The 16272-nt window shown below is 41.5% G+C and overlaps 1 protein-coding gene across 3 annotated transcripts in view; it reads left to right on the top strand.

Annotated features, from left to right (window-relative positions):
- The window catches only part of rtel1 (regulator of telomere elongation helicase 1), a 57302-nt gene that overhangs the window by 14467 nt on the left and 26563 nt on the right, over positions 1-16272 (top strand). For all 3 annotated transcript variants that reach the window (XM_061791955.1, XM_061791947.1, XM_061791962.1), the window contains exons 9-21: positions 12-141; positions 279-317; positions 446-521; positions 722-819; positions 1031-1086; positions 1786-1863; positions 4373-4448; positions 8167-8299; positions 8493-8606; positions 11969-12009; positions 12108-12193; positions 13196-13273; positions 16105-16182. In XM_061791955.1, the coding sequence (XP_061647939.1) occupies positions 12-141; positions 279-317; positions 446-521; positions 722-819; positions 1031-1086; positions 1786-1863; positions 4373-4448; positions 8167-8299; positions 8493-8606; positions 11969-12009; positions 12108-12193; positions 13196-13273; positions 16105-16182 (1083 nt within the window). The remainder of the gene's footprint in view (positions 1-11; positions 142-278; positions 318-445; positions 522-721; positions 820-1030; positions 1087-1785; positions 1864-4372; positions 4449-8166; positions 8300-8492; positions 8607-11968; positions 12010-12107; positions 12194-13195; positions 13274-16104; positions 16183-16272) is intronic.

Genomic DNA, 16272 nt, shown 5'->3' with positions numbered 1-16272 from the left:
CTTGTATCCAGGAAAGGACGTGTGAAGAGTCAACATCATTTGATATGACTCCATATGATTTAGCCTCAGCCATTAATGCGCTTACCAGAGTGCTGAGTGACCATGCTCAAGAAGCCAGTTTAGTGGAAGCTTCTTCTCAAGGTTTGTAATGTAAAATTATTGTCAAAATGGTTGTCAGTATCAACTATAAAGTTTACACCCACATGTTCTAACATTCACTAACATTATGCCAGAATATGACTGAAAAAGTAGTTGTTTTTTTGTTGGTTTTTTTTCAGGTTTAAAAACAGACATAAAAGTTGTTGCTAATCTCAAAGGTAAGTAAAATTAAAATGAATGAATACAGATTCACTCCTCATGACTGTGACCATTTATTATTCTGAATAGGCACTGGCATTTAGAACTGCCTACTGTGGAATACCAAAACTGTTGTTGTTATTTACAGAGATTCTGTTGAAACTGGAGGCTGCTATTGATTCCTTTGATGTTGCAGGTGATAAAGGCATAACAAAACCTGGAATGTAAGTGACAGTATGATAATAAATGTACATTTCATGCTTTGACTATTCAAGTGCAGTCACCAATGGTACTGATTTAATCACATAAGACAAAAAAAACAGAAAAATAGCGAACATATTCTTTGGGTATGGCTGCAATCACAATAGTTAGCTAGTTCTTCATGTTTTTAAATAGATTTTTCTTATCCTTGTCACGTGCTTAGCTTCATATATGAGCTGTTAGCGAGAGCCCTCTTGACATACGACACCAAGGACTGTGTGTTTGAAGCTCTGGAGCAGATCATTGGATACCTAGCAGGACGTAAGTATGGCTCACTATCTTGTTGTCTAATACATACTGTATTTTGTCACTTACTTGTAACATACTGTTACATAAATATTTTTTTGCGGATAACATTTTCGGTCGTCACCACATTTAAGTTACTTTCAGGCTCATTCTTTGCCAGATAGACCTAAACTTCATATCGATGCAAATGTTCTTGCGACTGTAAGAAATTAGCTGTCTTTCATAGAGCCGGGGATATTTCTCAATACAAGTGGATTGCAGAAGCTCTTGGATATCATACAGGTATGTCATCTGATGATCCAGAGTAGTTAAATATTTTGGTAAATTTATATTTAATATGGGTAGTACTGTATGGATAGGATTGTCTTGGTCCAGCATAATATGAAACACTGCCAGTAACAGCTGTTAAAAATATCTATCCATCCATATTCCGTACCACTTATCCTCACTAGGGTCACGGTTGTGCTGGCGGCAATCTCTGTTAACTCTGGGTGAGAGACAGCGTACACCCTGAACTGGTCGCCAGACAATTGCAAGGCACATATAGACAAACTATCATTAACTTTATAGTCTTCAATTAACCTACCATGCATGTTTTTGGAATGTGGGATGAATAGATGTGCTAACCAGTCGTCCCTTGCTTCCCCTGTTAAAAATACTTGTACATAAATGCTGTATATCCACAAACGTAATTTCACTTCACGATTAATATAATAAATTTAATAAGATCACTCCTGTATTATAGGGAGATGTAGAAAAATGCCACATTCCTGGCACCCAAACTCTTAAAATCTGACATGTACTGCCATAATATGGACATACACACTCACAAAAATCATAGACGACAACAGACACCACTTTACAACAACAGACATGATTCAAAAAAGCCTTTTACTAAGAAAATACACGTACAGTAGCAGCAGCACGAACCATTACATTGCAATCTACTGTAGCACTGTGCTGTAACTTTTCCTCTTACAGCTGGTGTTCTGTGGTGAAGTATCATCATCACCGATGGAGCGGCAACAGAAAATGGAAGCTAATACAGCTCCTTTTAAGGTGTTTTTTTGTCACAGTAAAGCTCTTAATTTTCTAAAAGATTTTACTATACATATACATACAATATTATACATAATATTTAGTGGTGTAATGATTTATTCATTATATTGACATCGATTTATTCCTAAAATCCAAGTGGCTCGATCTGTGCTCAGCAAGTTAGCCTTCCGGAAATAAATACATTGATTTAAACAGTTTTAAAAGGTAATCAATCGATTGTTTCGATACTAGTAAGTAACGCATTGGATTTAAACAAGGCAGGCTTTATATGGAGGTGTCTCTGTGTTGTATTTCCAAGAAAAAGCCTCGTAATTCCTTTAACTTGATTTTATTTTTAGTTAGCACACAGCAGTTAGAACAACGCTACTTTCTTCGTTGTCTTTTTTCTTCCTCGTGTCCTAATCTACGTCCCACATTTAATCACTCCTTTGCGTAGTGCCCCTAGTAGTTGGACAAGACACCACAGTATGTCTGTCTGTTGGATGGCAGATGAGAATGAGGGTAGCGAGAAATTATCATTAAGTATGCGTGTGTGTGACTCGCGGCAACTCGCTATGCAATTTGAAGCCTTTTAAACTGGTTAGCTTAGCTCGCTAGCTGCTGACAACAACAGCAGAGTACAAGGAGGAGAAACTCGGGCGAACAAGAGGAGAACCAGCACGTCAACTACTTGATGCGGTTTAAGGCCCACGTTCCTGCTACATAGATAAGGGTTGTTTATTTATTTAGCTCTCGATGTATTATCAACACTATAACGAAAAAATTTTCCTCATGGTAACCTGACAATACTTCGTTTCTAGAAATTAGTATTTGACTGTTTATAACACTGATTCTCAAACTTTGGGTCCGTCTAGGGAGGCATTTTTCCAAGGACCCCCTAAAAAACTGTCCCAACAAGTAAAATCTGAAATATTAAAAATATCAATGGGTTGCTGTTTCCCCCTTAGTTTTATAGCAAAGAAATGCAATCAACCAATCAACTTTTATTAAGAGACTCCTAGTCCATTAGAGAAAACAAACAGTACAGTACACAACAAGACACACAAAAGGAAAAGTACATCAGGAAAATCTTTATCCAGCCATCCATTTTCTTACGCTTATCCGAGGTTGGGTCGTGGGGGCAGTAGCTTTAGCGGGGAAGCCCATACTTTCCTCTCCCCAGCCACTTCCTCCAGCTTTTCCAAGGGGATCTCAAGGCGTTCCCAGGCAAGCAGAGAGACATAGTCTCTCCAGCGTGTCCTGGGTCATCCCTGGGGTCTCATCCCGGTGGGACTTTCCCGGACCGACCAGCAGCACGATAGAGTCCCCAGGAGGAGCGCTCTCCAGCACCCCTTCTAAGGACTCCAAAAAGGGTGGTTACTCTGAACTGCTGTTTGGTGCACAGGCACAAATAACAGTCAGGACCCTGGGCAACTCCGGAATGGAAGAGAGTCCAACCCCTCTCAAGAGGACTGGTACCAGAGCCCAAGTCATGTGTGGAGGCGAGCCCGACTATATCTAGTCGGAACTTCTCGATCTCACACAACAGCTCAGGTTCCTTCTCTACCAGAGAGGCGACATTCCACATCCCTAGAGCCAGTTTCTGTAGACGGGGTCGGATCGCCACCGCCCAGCTCACACTGCACCCGACCCCTATGGCCCCTCCCACAGGTGGTAAGCCCACGGGAAGGGGGACCCACGTTACCCTTTTGAGCTGTTGCCCGGCTGAGCCCCATGGATGCAGGCCCGGCCACCAGGCGCTCGCCTTTGAGCCCAACCTCCAGGCCTGGCTCCAGAGGGGGATCCCGATGACCCGCGTCCGGGCAAGGGAAACCTATGTCCAATCAATTTGTTTTTCATAGGGGTTTTTGGAGCCGTACTTTGTCTGGTCCCTCACCTAGGACCTGTTTGCCATGGTTGACCCTACCAGGGGCGTGAAGTCCCAGACAACTTAGCTCCTAGGATCATTGGGACACACAAACCCCTCCACCACGATAAGGTGAAGGCTCAAGGAGGGGAAAATCTTTGTGTAATTACCATAATTAGTGTTTACCCGATTTCCTTACAAGAAAGAACAAGAATCTCAGAAATTTCACCTGCACTGTCCTGTATGCAGTTATTTATATAACAGACACACTGGATGAATTGTTTTGCTAAAAAGTTACTGAATCGATTTACACCCCAAAATAATCGTTTCAGATTGTTTTAAATGAACCAATATTGTCCTTGATTTGAATCGGCAATCACAAATCGAATTGTTGCTAAAACAAATCGTTACACCACTAATAATTTCAGTCTCTAAACTGGAATTTGCCCACTGCAGCCACATAAGTTACTTTCTTTGCTTCATTCTTGTTTTGTTCTTATTTTTCAGCACCTTTTGTTTGCGAGTTTTTTATTTTCCTCAATAATAATAATCACTTCACAAGATGATTACACATGTATGGTCTGCGACAGTTTCTTTTTTTTTTGTAGTAACATCAGTATTAGGCACAGGACATCAGCCATCATATTTGTTTACTGGGCGCAGGTTCACATCCATCAAGACACCAGCGCTCAGAGAAAACAAAAAAATGGCCCATGGGCTTCATCAACAAAGAAAGCAGGTAAATGAGTTGAGTATATAGTAGTTAAGCTATAAAACAAATTCAGTGCACATTATTACCTTTTTGTTTTAAATGCAGTGCCAAACCACTGTCAAAATATGACCACTGTTCAAAGTTGTTGAGCTATTAAGTACCGTATTTTCACGACCATAAGGCGCACTTAAAAGTCGTAAATCTTCTCCAAAATGGACGGGCGCCTTATAATGCCTCCCGCCTTATGTGTGACTTTGATGAGCGCTCCGCTTGACTGACTGGGAGCATTTCCTGCCGACACGCTCCTTATATAGAGCTTACTTTGCGGGAGAAGCTTCACTATTTGCTTGACAAACTCTGGTAGTTAGAGAATGCTCTGGAGTGTTTTTTTTATTTTTTTTATTTTTTTTTTTTTATATTGCTGCTTTTAATTCATTGTATTAAAGAAAGCTTCCGCCTGTTATTTGGAATTGTTGGAACAGTTCATCAGGTGTCCTAAAAACATTATTCGTAAATAGTTGTGCGTGGTCAATGTTGTTCCCATGTACTAAAATGAAGGGGTATATTATTAATTTTGAAGTCTGGATTATGCCAGATTGGGGAGAGCATACTGGGAGCTAATTGAGATCCTGTAGATTCTAAACTTTGCCACCAAGCCGTTAAGGTGGATGCAATTATTGGGTTCTTGAAGGATTTAAGGTGTTTAAGACTTGTGGAAATAAATAGGAGTTTTGGGAGTTTGATGTTGTTGCAGTCTGTTTGTTCCAATTCTAGTCAACAATCATACTCCTCATTGTGGTGCAACCATTTGATGAGGTATTGTAATTGGTTAGCTAAGTAATTGGTTAGCTAAATAATTGGTTAGCTAAATAACCTCCCTCCTGTTTACTTCACTGAAGAGTGGATAGACTAACTCTATTTTTCTTGTTTTTTGAATAAAAATTTATTACAGCAGAATCTAAGGTTTGAAACCATTTTAATGGAATCATTGAAAATAAATAATTTATTTGAGGTAAGGTTTTGGTTAGCTCCGTGAGTTTTGACAAAATATTAATACCTAAATACTTAATGTTTCCTATAGGAATAGGGTAATCTGGGATTTGATCTGCAGGAGTCCATGAATTTGCTGTTGTTGGTAGTATTGTTGATTTTGTCCAGTTGATGGAGTACCGTATTTTCACGACCATAAGGCGCACTTAAAAGTTTTAAATTTTCTCCAAAATGGACGGGCCGCCTTATAATGCGGCGCACCTTATGTGTGCACTGAGTTCCAAAATCCATAAATTATGTTGTGTGATGTGCGCTCCGCTTGACTGACAGGGAGAATTTCCTGCCGACACGCTGCTTATACAGAGGAAAAGCGAATGTGGCCTAGGACAGCATGCGGACGTAAAGGGGTTAAGGGTGCGGATGAAGGAGAATGCTAAAGCCACGCCCCCAGTAGGTATATAGCGCCGGTCAAGCCAGCCTCCACTCGTAAAGTAGCAATCAAGCCAGCCACCCCTAATTTTGTTCATACTAGGCATTACGGTAATAAGTCACCAGCTCGCACCGAAAGCCACCTTCAAAATAAAAGCTTCCAAATAATACGGACGTCAATGCTCTTCGGTTAAAGGAATGCAACCAGCAAGGTTAATTGGACTCTTGAGATGCGTTAAAAAAATTAGTTTATTAGTTTTCTGAGACTTTTATTTTGAAATACAATATCAGATCTTCATCAAACCTCTTTTAGTGGAGTCCTTGGTGGTCTGTCAGACAGATCTGGACTTGTCTTGCGATACCAATGGGATTATGTTGGGGTGGCTTTGGCTCAGTAGGTAGAACAGGTTCAAATCCCTGCTATGACTGTCCGCATGTCGAAGTGTCCTTGGGCAAGACACTGAACCCTAATTTGCTCCCAGTGGGCATGACATGGAAGCAGTCGCCCATTGGTTTATGAACGTGTGTGAGAATGTTAGGCTTTGTAAAGCGCTTTGGGCACTGTGATGATGTAGCTAAAGTGCTATATAAGTGTAGTCCATTTATTTTTCCTAAGATATCAAATAAACTACATTTTTTTAATGTATCTCAAGATTCAAATTAACTTTGCTGGTTGCATTCCTTAACTGAAGAGCACTAAAGTCCGCATTATTGTGAAGCTTCTATTTTGAAGGTGGCTTTAGCCGCGAATTGGCGACCTATTACCGTAATGCCTAGTATGAACAAAATTAGGGGCGGCTGGCTTGACTGCTACTTTACGAGTGGAGGCTGGCTTGACCGTAGTCGAAAACTGCACCTACGAAGAGATGCGCTTACGAAGCACAGTTTAAACTGCAAGCTATCAGTTACACGGAGGAACATGGGAATCGAGCAGCCGTGAGAGAATTCAAGATCAACAAATCCATGGTACGCAAGTGGAGGAAGCAGGAAAACGAGCTTCGCCAAGTCAAGAAGACGAAGGTGAGTTTCCACGGGGAAAAAAAGAAAGAAAACGCGGAAACAAGCCGAGGTGACCCGAGTTGGATTAATGAGCAAAGAACAGCCGGGAGAAGCGTCTCTACAGTCACCATTCGACTGAGTGCAATAACTTGGAGCTTGCCATCATTCAGGGAGGCTTGAAGAACCGCTGGACATCAGTGTAAACATGGCGAACACAGCTTTACTAAGACTGGGAGCCAACGCCGGGCGAGTTACGCCATCATATGTGAATGGATTGTGAATGCTTGGGCTAACGTGTCTGCTTTGACTGTTGTCCGAGCTTTCGCGAAAGCCGGCATCATTGCTGAACAGCCCTCCGGCAACAAGACTGACTCTGACAATGACGAGAGAGAACCCGGCGTGTTTGTTGGAGAACTTGGCCTGCTGTTCATTTCGAATACAGAAGATGAGGACTTTTATGGATTTGTGGTTGAGAATTGATTAAAAAAATAATGTGAGTACGTTGTTAAATACTTCAATAAAATGCAACCGAACTCAATTTTGCTCCTGCTGCCTTTTTAAAAACATTGTTTTAGCGTGCATGCATGCTACCGTATGTTTTAGCATGCCTGCGCCTTTTAATACGGTGCGCCCTATGGTCGTGAAAATACGGTACTAAATGAATTCAGATACCATAATTTATTCTGCCTTTCTTTACTTTACCAGTCTATGACTGCTCCATACATATACAGACCAGCCAAAATCGTGTTACCACTGTCTTATTAGGTGGATAAATCAATCACGTTATTTTATACTTTATTAAAGCACTTTACATAGCCAACATTTTTGTCCTAACATACACACATGCACACACAAGGCTTAAGAGATCAATCCATTATCTATACTGCTTATCCTAATGAAAATCACTGGTGGGCAACGCTTTTCCCAGCTGACTTTGGGTGAGAGGCAGGGTACACCCTGGACTGGTCGCCAGCCAATCGCAGGATTTAGAGATGATGAATATCAAATGATAAATGGATTGCAAATAACTTTATGCAGTATAACTTTCCACAATTCAGAAGCTACTGACCCATCCACCACTTCAATTACTACTTTGTCCAGAGTGCTTTGATTGAGTTGTTAATTGTTTTTGGTTTGAGAAAAGAGAGTTTGCTGTGGGGTATTACTGTTAAGGTTAGTGTTCTAAACTGCAGCAACTTATGACTTTTATTGTGCTGCTGAAATATCTTCTTTATGAATGTGGAAAACAGTACTGTATGTAATATTTAACCATACATTGACATTTTTAGTGTTGTTTATTCACATTTATGTATTTTGTATCTTCCAGGAAACATTCTGAGTTATTGGTGTTTCTCTCCGAGCTTCAGCATGCAGGACTTGAAAAATCAAGGTGTTCGCTGCATCATTCTGACCAGCGGTACCCTTTCTCCCCTGAGCTCCTTTACCTCAGAGATGAGGATGTACGTTTTTTTTTTTTAGTCAAGCCCATTACAGCTTCATAGAGCACACTTGTCTGAAAATTGACCAAATAGTAAACTATATATGTAAATTATTATTTTAAAAATATCTGATACCCTTTCTTGCCGGACCTAGAATAACCTGTCTAAAAAGTGTTTTTGTTGATCATGTGTTTTTCTCTTGCTTCATGTGCAGACCGTTTCCAGTGTCTTTGGAAAACAACCATGTGATTGAGCGGGATCAGATCTTTGTAAGCGTCATTGAACAGGGCCCAGATAGGGTACCGTTGAGTTCAGCATTTGATAGAAGGTCAGTACGTACATACAGGTATGTAGTGTGTACACACAGGGCTCGACGCTGACGCCTGCTAAGCCGCCATTTGCAGGTCTGTTTCCACCGTGGCGGGTAGCACAGCCACTCCCACTAGCCAGTTTGGCAGGTTGAATTGTATTCACGTTTTTGTACTACGCACAGATTCTGCCGGGATGCTGCTGTCTATCAAAAGTGTCCTTTTCAAATCTGCAGTAGAAGGTTTCAAGTCGTCGGCTAGTCTACTATTGTTCTCAGCTTGGGGGGGATCATCGTTTGTAATTGGTTAGTGATTGTAATGCATGCCAGACTGATTTAGGGTCGTTAGCGCTAAACTGCAACTTTGCTACATAGTTTTTCTTTGCACTGTTAATTTCTTTAGTCAGCTGGTTTCTCGTGCAATTATACAGGGCCCTGTCCCCGCTTCGATATGCGTCCTCCTTAGCTTGGCGAAGTTGCTTAAGTTTGGCAGTGAAGCATGGCTTGTTGTTATTGAATGTGCAAAATGACTTTGTTGGTACACACACATCTTCACAGAAAATAATATAGGATGTGACAGTGTCCGTATATTCATCCAGGCTGACAGCTGAATTTTCAAAGACACTCCAGTCTGTGCAGTCTGTACAGCTTTGAAGTTCTATCTTTGCTTCATTGGTCCAATTTTTCACTGTTTTCACTGTAGGCTTCGCGAATTTAAGTTCTTTCCTGTATGTTGGTATTAAGTGAATTAAGCAGTGATCAGACGAGCCCAGGGCTGCACGGGGTATGGCACGTATGTGTTATTTACCGTAGTATAGCAGTGATCTAAAATGTTATTTTCCCTGGTAGGACAGTCGATGTGCTGCATGTATTTCGAGAGTTCAAGGTTGAGTTTACCTTTGTAAAAGTCCCCAAGAATAATGAGGGGGGAGTCGGGGTGTTTTTTTCCAATTTCGTTTACCTGTTCGGCGATCGTTAGCAGTGCGGCGTTTGTGTTAGCTTGAGGCGTAATGTAGACACCGGTGAGAATGAATGATGCGAACTCACGAGGCGATTAGAATGGCTTACAGCGACTCTAAATGCAGGCTGCAGTGGGTGCTGAGCTCAGTGACACCCGTACACCATTTTTCGTTGACATAGAAGCATATCCCGCCGCCTTTTGTTTTCCCTGATGAGTCCCTGTCGCGGTCTGCCCGGTGAAGATGGAAGCCGGGAAGCATGACGGCGCCATCAGGTACAGCCTCACAAAGCCAAGTCTCCGTAAAGCACAGGGTGGCGGAACGTCCGAAGTCTTTACTGGTCTTTATCAAAAGATGAAGCTCGTCCATTTTGTTGGGTAGGGAGTGTAGATTCGCGAGGTGGATCGGCGGAAACGCCAATCTGTATCATCTCTTGCGGAGCGTCACTTGGATGCCGGCTCGCTTCCCTCTATGGCGTCGCCTTCGTCGCCGTGCCCCAAAGACCGCAGGGGGACTGAGCGGATTTGCGAAAGTTGGTGAAAGAAAGTCCGGAGTAGACTCCTTGATGTTTAGCAAGTCTCCCCTTGTGTAAATGAGTCGCGTAATGTCTCCAAAGACGAAAGAAAAATACAAAAACAATACTAGAGAGCGTGTAACCGAGGCGTCCACACGGGTTGGCGCCATCTTTGAATTTAGTAGTAATTTGAATTATTATACCTGGAGCCGTCACATTATTGTGGATGAGGGGTTTGTGTGTCCCGATGATCCTAGTAGCTAAGTTGTCTGGGGCTTCACGCCCCTGGTAGGGTCACCCTTGGCAAACAGGTCCTAGGTGAGGGACCAAACAAAGTACACTCAAAGACTGGAATGGAATGGGAGATTGACAGGCGGATCGGTGCAGTGTATGCAGTGATACAGACTTTGTACCCGTCCGTTGTGGTGAAGGAGTTAAAAGGGGAAGCTCTCAATTTACCGTCGAGCTACGTTCCTACCTTCACCTATGGTCACGAGCTGTGGGTCGTGACCGAAAGAACAAGATCCTGGATACAAGCGGCCGAAATGAGTTTCCTCCGCAGGGTGTCCGGGCTCTCACTTAGAGATAGGGTGAGAAACATCCGGGAGGGGCTCAGAGTAGAGCCGCTGCTTCTTCACATTGAGAGAAGCCAGATGGCTGGGGCTCCTGGATGCCTCCCTGATGAGGTTTTCCGGGCACGTCCCACTGGGAGGAAACCCCGGGGATGACTCAGGACATGCTGGAGAGACCATGTCTTCCGGCTGGCCTGGGAATGCCTCGGGATCCCCCCGGAAGAGCTGGATGAAGTGGCTGGGGAGAGGGAAGTCTGGACATCCCTGGTAAAGCTACTTCCCCCGTGACCCGGACTTGGATTGGATGGATGAATTATTATACATTTTGAAAGCAGCAACACTGTTAAAAAAAATAAACTTGTATTAAGCCAAATAACTATGCATGTTTGGATTATTAAAAAAAAAAAAAAAAAAAAGCTTCAGCATTTACTTTCGAGTTCTTTGCAAACACCCAGTGGCTACAAATCGAAAGTTTTTAATAGCTAGTATATAGGACTAGTTATTTCATCTAGCTTAGATCATCCATCCATCCATTCTCAGTACTGCTTATCCTCCTGACGGGTCGCTTTAGGATGTGCTCAGCCTATCGCACCTGACTGGCGAGAGGCAGGCCACACTTAACTGGTCGCCAGCCAATAGCAGGGCACATATATTGTAAAAACAAACAGCAATTCACATTCACACCTATGGGCAATTTAGTCTTCAATGAATCTATCTTGCGTGTTTTTGGAATGTGGGAGGAAACCAGAGTACTTTTAATCATTTGGATCATAATTATTCAACAAAAAAATGTGATGCTAGTAAAAATGCTGAGTGGGTAGTGACTCTGGGAAGCCACTAGCCACAATGGCTGGTGAGCAAATAATGTTAGTGTCAAGCCCTGTGTTTACATGAAACACGAGCTGCTCTAGACATGTTCATTTCACATTTTTAGTTTGTTAGCTGTGCAGAACAAATATCCCTTTTCCTCCTTTTCCTAAATTTAAGAACACGTGTCTAGCTTAAGCTTGTAGCTTTGTAAAATGTATTAAGTCATGGAAAAAATTATGAGACCACCCTTTCTTCATTTTCTTGTGCATTTTTAATGCTTTATCCAACTAAAGGTACATTTGTTTGGACAGTTATAATGATGAGAGAAAAAATAGCTCTGAGTTTAGTTTAAGAGCTGATGGCCTCATGACTTCCTTGTAGGCTGCTACGTCAGCACTTCCAAATATTGGCATTGGCCGCATCGGGGTGCCGTCGTACTTGTGCGCAGCTGCACGGACCTTTCACACGGAGCAAATGCGGTGTGAAAAGGCCTTAATGTTAACAAGGTTAAATGTTTTTTTCTTCAAGATTTGTTCCTGAAAATTTGTCGTCTTTAGGAAACACTGTGGGTAAGTACAAACTGCATACCAATGTTTTAATGCAATATTCATGAACCCTCACAATGATTATCTCGGCGAACAACCCTATTCTTTTGCTGTCTCCTCAGTAAACCTTAGCCGGATTGTACCCCATGGTCTCCTTTTGTTTTTTCCTTCCTTCTACTTAATGGAAAAAACTTTGGAGTTCTGGAGAGTGAGTGAAGATTAACTCATTATTATATTTTGTGTTTTAAATGTTTTATCCTTTTAGTGTCAAAATACACTGTATTGCCAAAGGTATTTGCTGACCTACCTTGACTCAGATATGAATTTGATTGACATCCCATTCTTAATCCACAGGGGTTTAGATGACATTACTCCACCCTCTGCAATTATAACAACTTAAACTCTTCTGGGAAGGCTTTCCACAAGGTTTAGGAGTGTGTTTATGGGAATTAATGAACATTTTTCCAGAACCGCATTTGTGAGGTTACACACTGATGTTGGAAGAGAAGGCCTGGCTCTCAGTCCCTACTCTAATTCATCCAAAAGTGTTGAGGTCAGGATTGTGCAAGCCAGTCAAATTCATCCACATGAACCTCTCTCATCCATGTTTTTATGAACCTTCATTTGTGCGCATATGCGCAGTCATGTTGGAATAGGAAGGGACCATCTCCAAAATGTTCTTGGAAATATCCAAAATATTAGCTTATGAGCTTCAGTGAAAGGAATTCTGAATGCTTCAGCACACCAAGAGATTTTGGACAGTCAAACAGTTTGGACATAACCCCTACCTGTTCCAACATATCTGTGCACCAGTGCACAAAGTAAGGTCCTTAAAGACATGGATGACAGAATTTGGTATGGATACACTTGACTGGCCTGCACAAGTCCTGCCCTAACCCAATGGAACATATTTGTGTTGATTTCGAGCAGACAGTGAGCCAGACCTTCTCGTCCAACATCTGTGTATGACCTCACAAATAAGCTCCTGGAAGAATGGGCAAAAAGTCCCATAAACTCACTCCTAAACCTTGTGGAAAACCTTACAAGAATTGAAGCTGTTAGAGCTGCAAAAGAAAGACCAACATCATATTAAACCATATGGATTTAGAGTGGGATATCACTTAAAATCATATTTGAGTCAAGGCAGGTGAGTGAATACCTTTGGCAATGTAGTGTATTTCCACTATAAAATTGCAATAATTCTCACCAGGACAATGGACATGCCGATCGCATTGAAAGTGTAAAGCCAATGTTTGTCGAACCTAAAGGGAAGGGAGCCTTTACTGAGGTAAATGTGGTATGATTTCTGCAACATACCTCTGCGTTTGGTACAAACCACCTTTGTGTTTAACCTCATACAGGGATGCACGATAACAATTGACCCGATATTGGGGGGGGGGGGGTGGCGTCACACTCATTGGTCCGATACCCCAAAAAACTGGATCGATAACAACAGCCGCATTATTCAGCGCTGTGCTGGACACCACTTGCCTGCCTGTTATTGACTCTTTACAGTCATGGATATTATGCCCAAAATTATTTGCCTGTGACACCAAAAGTAGTCAATGTCTGCATTAAAAACGACTTATCATCACCAGCACTTGCTGGAATTAAGATCATCCAGTACCTTTGAGTTCGTAACGACGCTCGCGGTAAGACCCAGCGGCCTACGAAGCAGCAGACTCACTTAGCTGCTCAAGCCGACAGAGGAGCACGGGGGGACTGTTTGGCTGCTTGCAAAAGCACGGTTGTCATGATGGGCTTACAGCTAAGGTAACAACAGCTAACCCCTGCAAACGCCGCTCCTATGTCCCAACATTCACGCACTGGACAATAAATTTATGTCATCTCCAAATGAAATTAACATCAAAACACACAATGGCCCTCCATCGTTTGGCAGGGAAAGCGCGAGTATTTATCCACTAATGACGCGCTTTCTCAACACCAACACACCTTTCCGGTCTGGCACTCTTTGCCCAGCCACAAATTCAAATGTCTTCAAATAAACAAACATGAACGTTCATCAGTTCTTATATTGTGTAAAAATAAAGAACATTAATATTTAAACCTGTGTATTATTCAAGAAGCGGAAAAAAAGAAAGTTCGAGTTATCAATACTATATGGTGCTGTGAAAAAGTATTGGCCTCCTTCTCAAATTCTTATTTTTGCATAGTTTTGGGACACTGTTTGAGATCATCAAACAAATGTAAATATCAGACAAATACAACCCAAGTGGACTTAAAATGCTGTTTTTAAATGATTTCATTAAGGAAAAAAAATATTCAGTTACCTGCCCCAGTCTGAAAAAGTAATTATCCCCTTGTTAAATCATGAATAAATTGTGGCTAATCACAACTTAATTTTCACTGATCACACCCAAGCTTTATTACCTCCAGACCTGTTCAATCAATAAATAATTTATACAGTACCTGTCTGTCAAAATCAAGTCGGACAAAAGATCTAAAAAACAGCTGCAACAAAATGACATGATCCAAACAAATTCAAGAACAGTCTATCAGTCTGGAAAAGATTATTACAAAGCAATTTCCAGCGAACCATCTGGCATAAAGGTACCACAGCATTTCAGAAAAAGAACATCATACCAACAGTCAAACATGGTGGTGGTAGTTTGATGGTCTTGGGCTGCCCTGCTCCTACAGGACATGGACAACTTGCTGTGATTGATGGAACCATGAATTCTGCTCTTTACCAGAATATCCTGAAGGAGAATGTTCAGCCATCTGTTTGTGATCTCAAGCTGACGTGCACTTGAGTTCTTCAGCTGGACAACGATCCAAAACACGCCAGCAAGTCAACTTCTGAACTGCTTTTTAAAAAAAACCCAAAAAAAACAAAGGTTTTGGGCTGGCTAGTCAAAGTCCGGACTTGAATACGATTGAAATGTAGTGGTATGACCTTAAAAAGGCCGTTCGTGCTCGAAAACCCTCCATTTTTGCTTAAAACAATTCTGCAAGGAAGAGTGAGCCAAAATATCTCCACAGAGATGTCAAAGACTCAGTGCCACTTATAGAAATTTCAGTTGATTTGATTTCAGTTCTTGCTGCTGTTGCTGACCCAACCAGTTATGAGGTTTACGGGGCCATTACTTTTTCACACAGGGCCAGGTAACTTTGAATATTTTTTTTTTCCTTAATAAATGAAATCACCATTTAAAAACAGCATTTTAAGTTCACTTTGGTTATATTTTTCTATTTACATTTGTTTAATGGTCTTAAACATTTAAGTGAGGAAACTATGCAAAAATATAAGAATTTGAGAAGTGGGCCAATACTTTTTCACGGCACTGTAGTATTGATTGCACAATGATAAAGTACATTTACATCGCATCTCATCTCAGTCTCATTATACTTGTGTATAGGGACAATAAAAAGGCATTATTTTATTATTATATTACATTATATATGTTATATACACATGATATGTGACAATAAATTATATGATATTAATACAATTGTAAGCCTCCCCTGTGTGGAGGTTGCACGTTCTCCCTGTGGCTCCGTGGGTATTTTCTGGGTACTCCGGTTTCTCCCACATTCCAAAAATAGGCATGGTAGGTTGATTGAAGACACTAAATTGTCCGTAGGTGGGAATGTGAGTGTGAGTGGTTTTTTGTCTATATGTGGCCTGTGATTGGCTGGCGACCAGTTCAGGGTGTACCCCACCTCTAGCCAGGAGTCAGCTGAGATAGGTACCAGCAAACCCACGACCCCAGTGAGAATAAGCAGCACGGACAATGGATGGATGGATGAATAAAGAGCCATTCTATTATATGACCAGTTTGATATAAAATACAATTGTATACAATATACACAAGAATGGGGTCCCTGCTCCAGCTTTCCATCATTTTGGGGGTCCTTGGCCTAGAAATGGTTGAGAACCACTGATATAAACAATTTAAAAATTTTTATCGGCTATCTGCTATCGGTTTGGAGAGAAGCAGCAAGTTATGTTATCGGAATCTGTGGAAAAAAAGTTATCGTGCATCCCTAACGAATCCCCTAATTTATTTTGTTCAACAAAATCTTTCATGAACGTTTTGCAATAATATTGAACATGTAACAAAGTAGGTATTGTATGTGTGTTGTTTCTATTTTTAGACTATTGGGGGTTATTACAACAAAGTCAGTGACTCCCAATCTCGAGGCGGAATCTTTGCTGCAGTGTGTCGAGGAAAGGTGAATATTCATGGATAAGGATCCTGGTTGTACTTAAAATGTGAATTTCATTATTTTGCCTTAGTTGTTTTACATATAGATACATGTTTT

The sequence above is a fragment of the Phyllopteryx taeniolatus genome, chromosome 1 (genome assembly GCF_024500385.1).
Source record: "Phyllopteryx taeniolatus isolate TA_2022b chromosome 1, UOR_Ptae_1.2, whole genome shotgun sequence".
In the NCBI taxonomy this organism is placed as follows: domain Eukaryota; kingdom Metazoa; phylum Chordata; class Actinopteri; order Syngnathiformes; family Syngnathidae; genus Phyllopteryx; species Phyllopteryx taeniolatus.
Note: the sequence above shows the minus strand (reverse complement) of the source record. Positions and strands in the feature narration are given on the sequence as shown.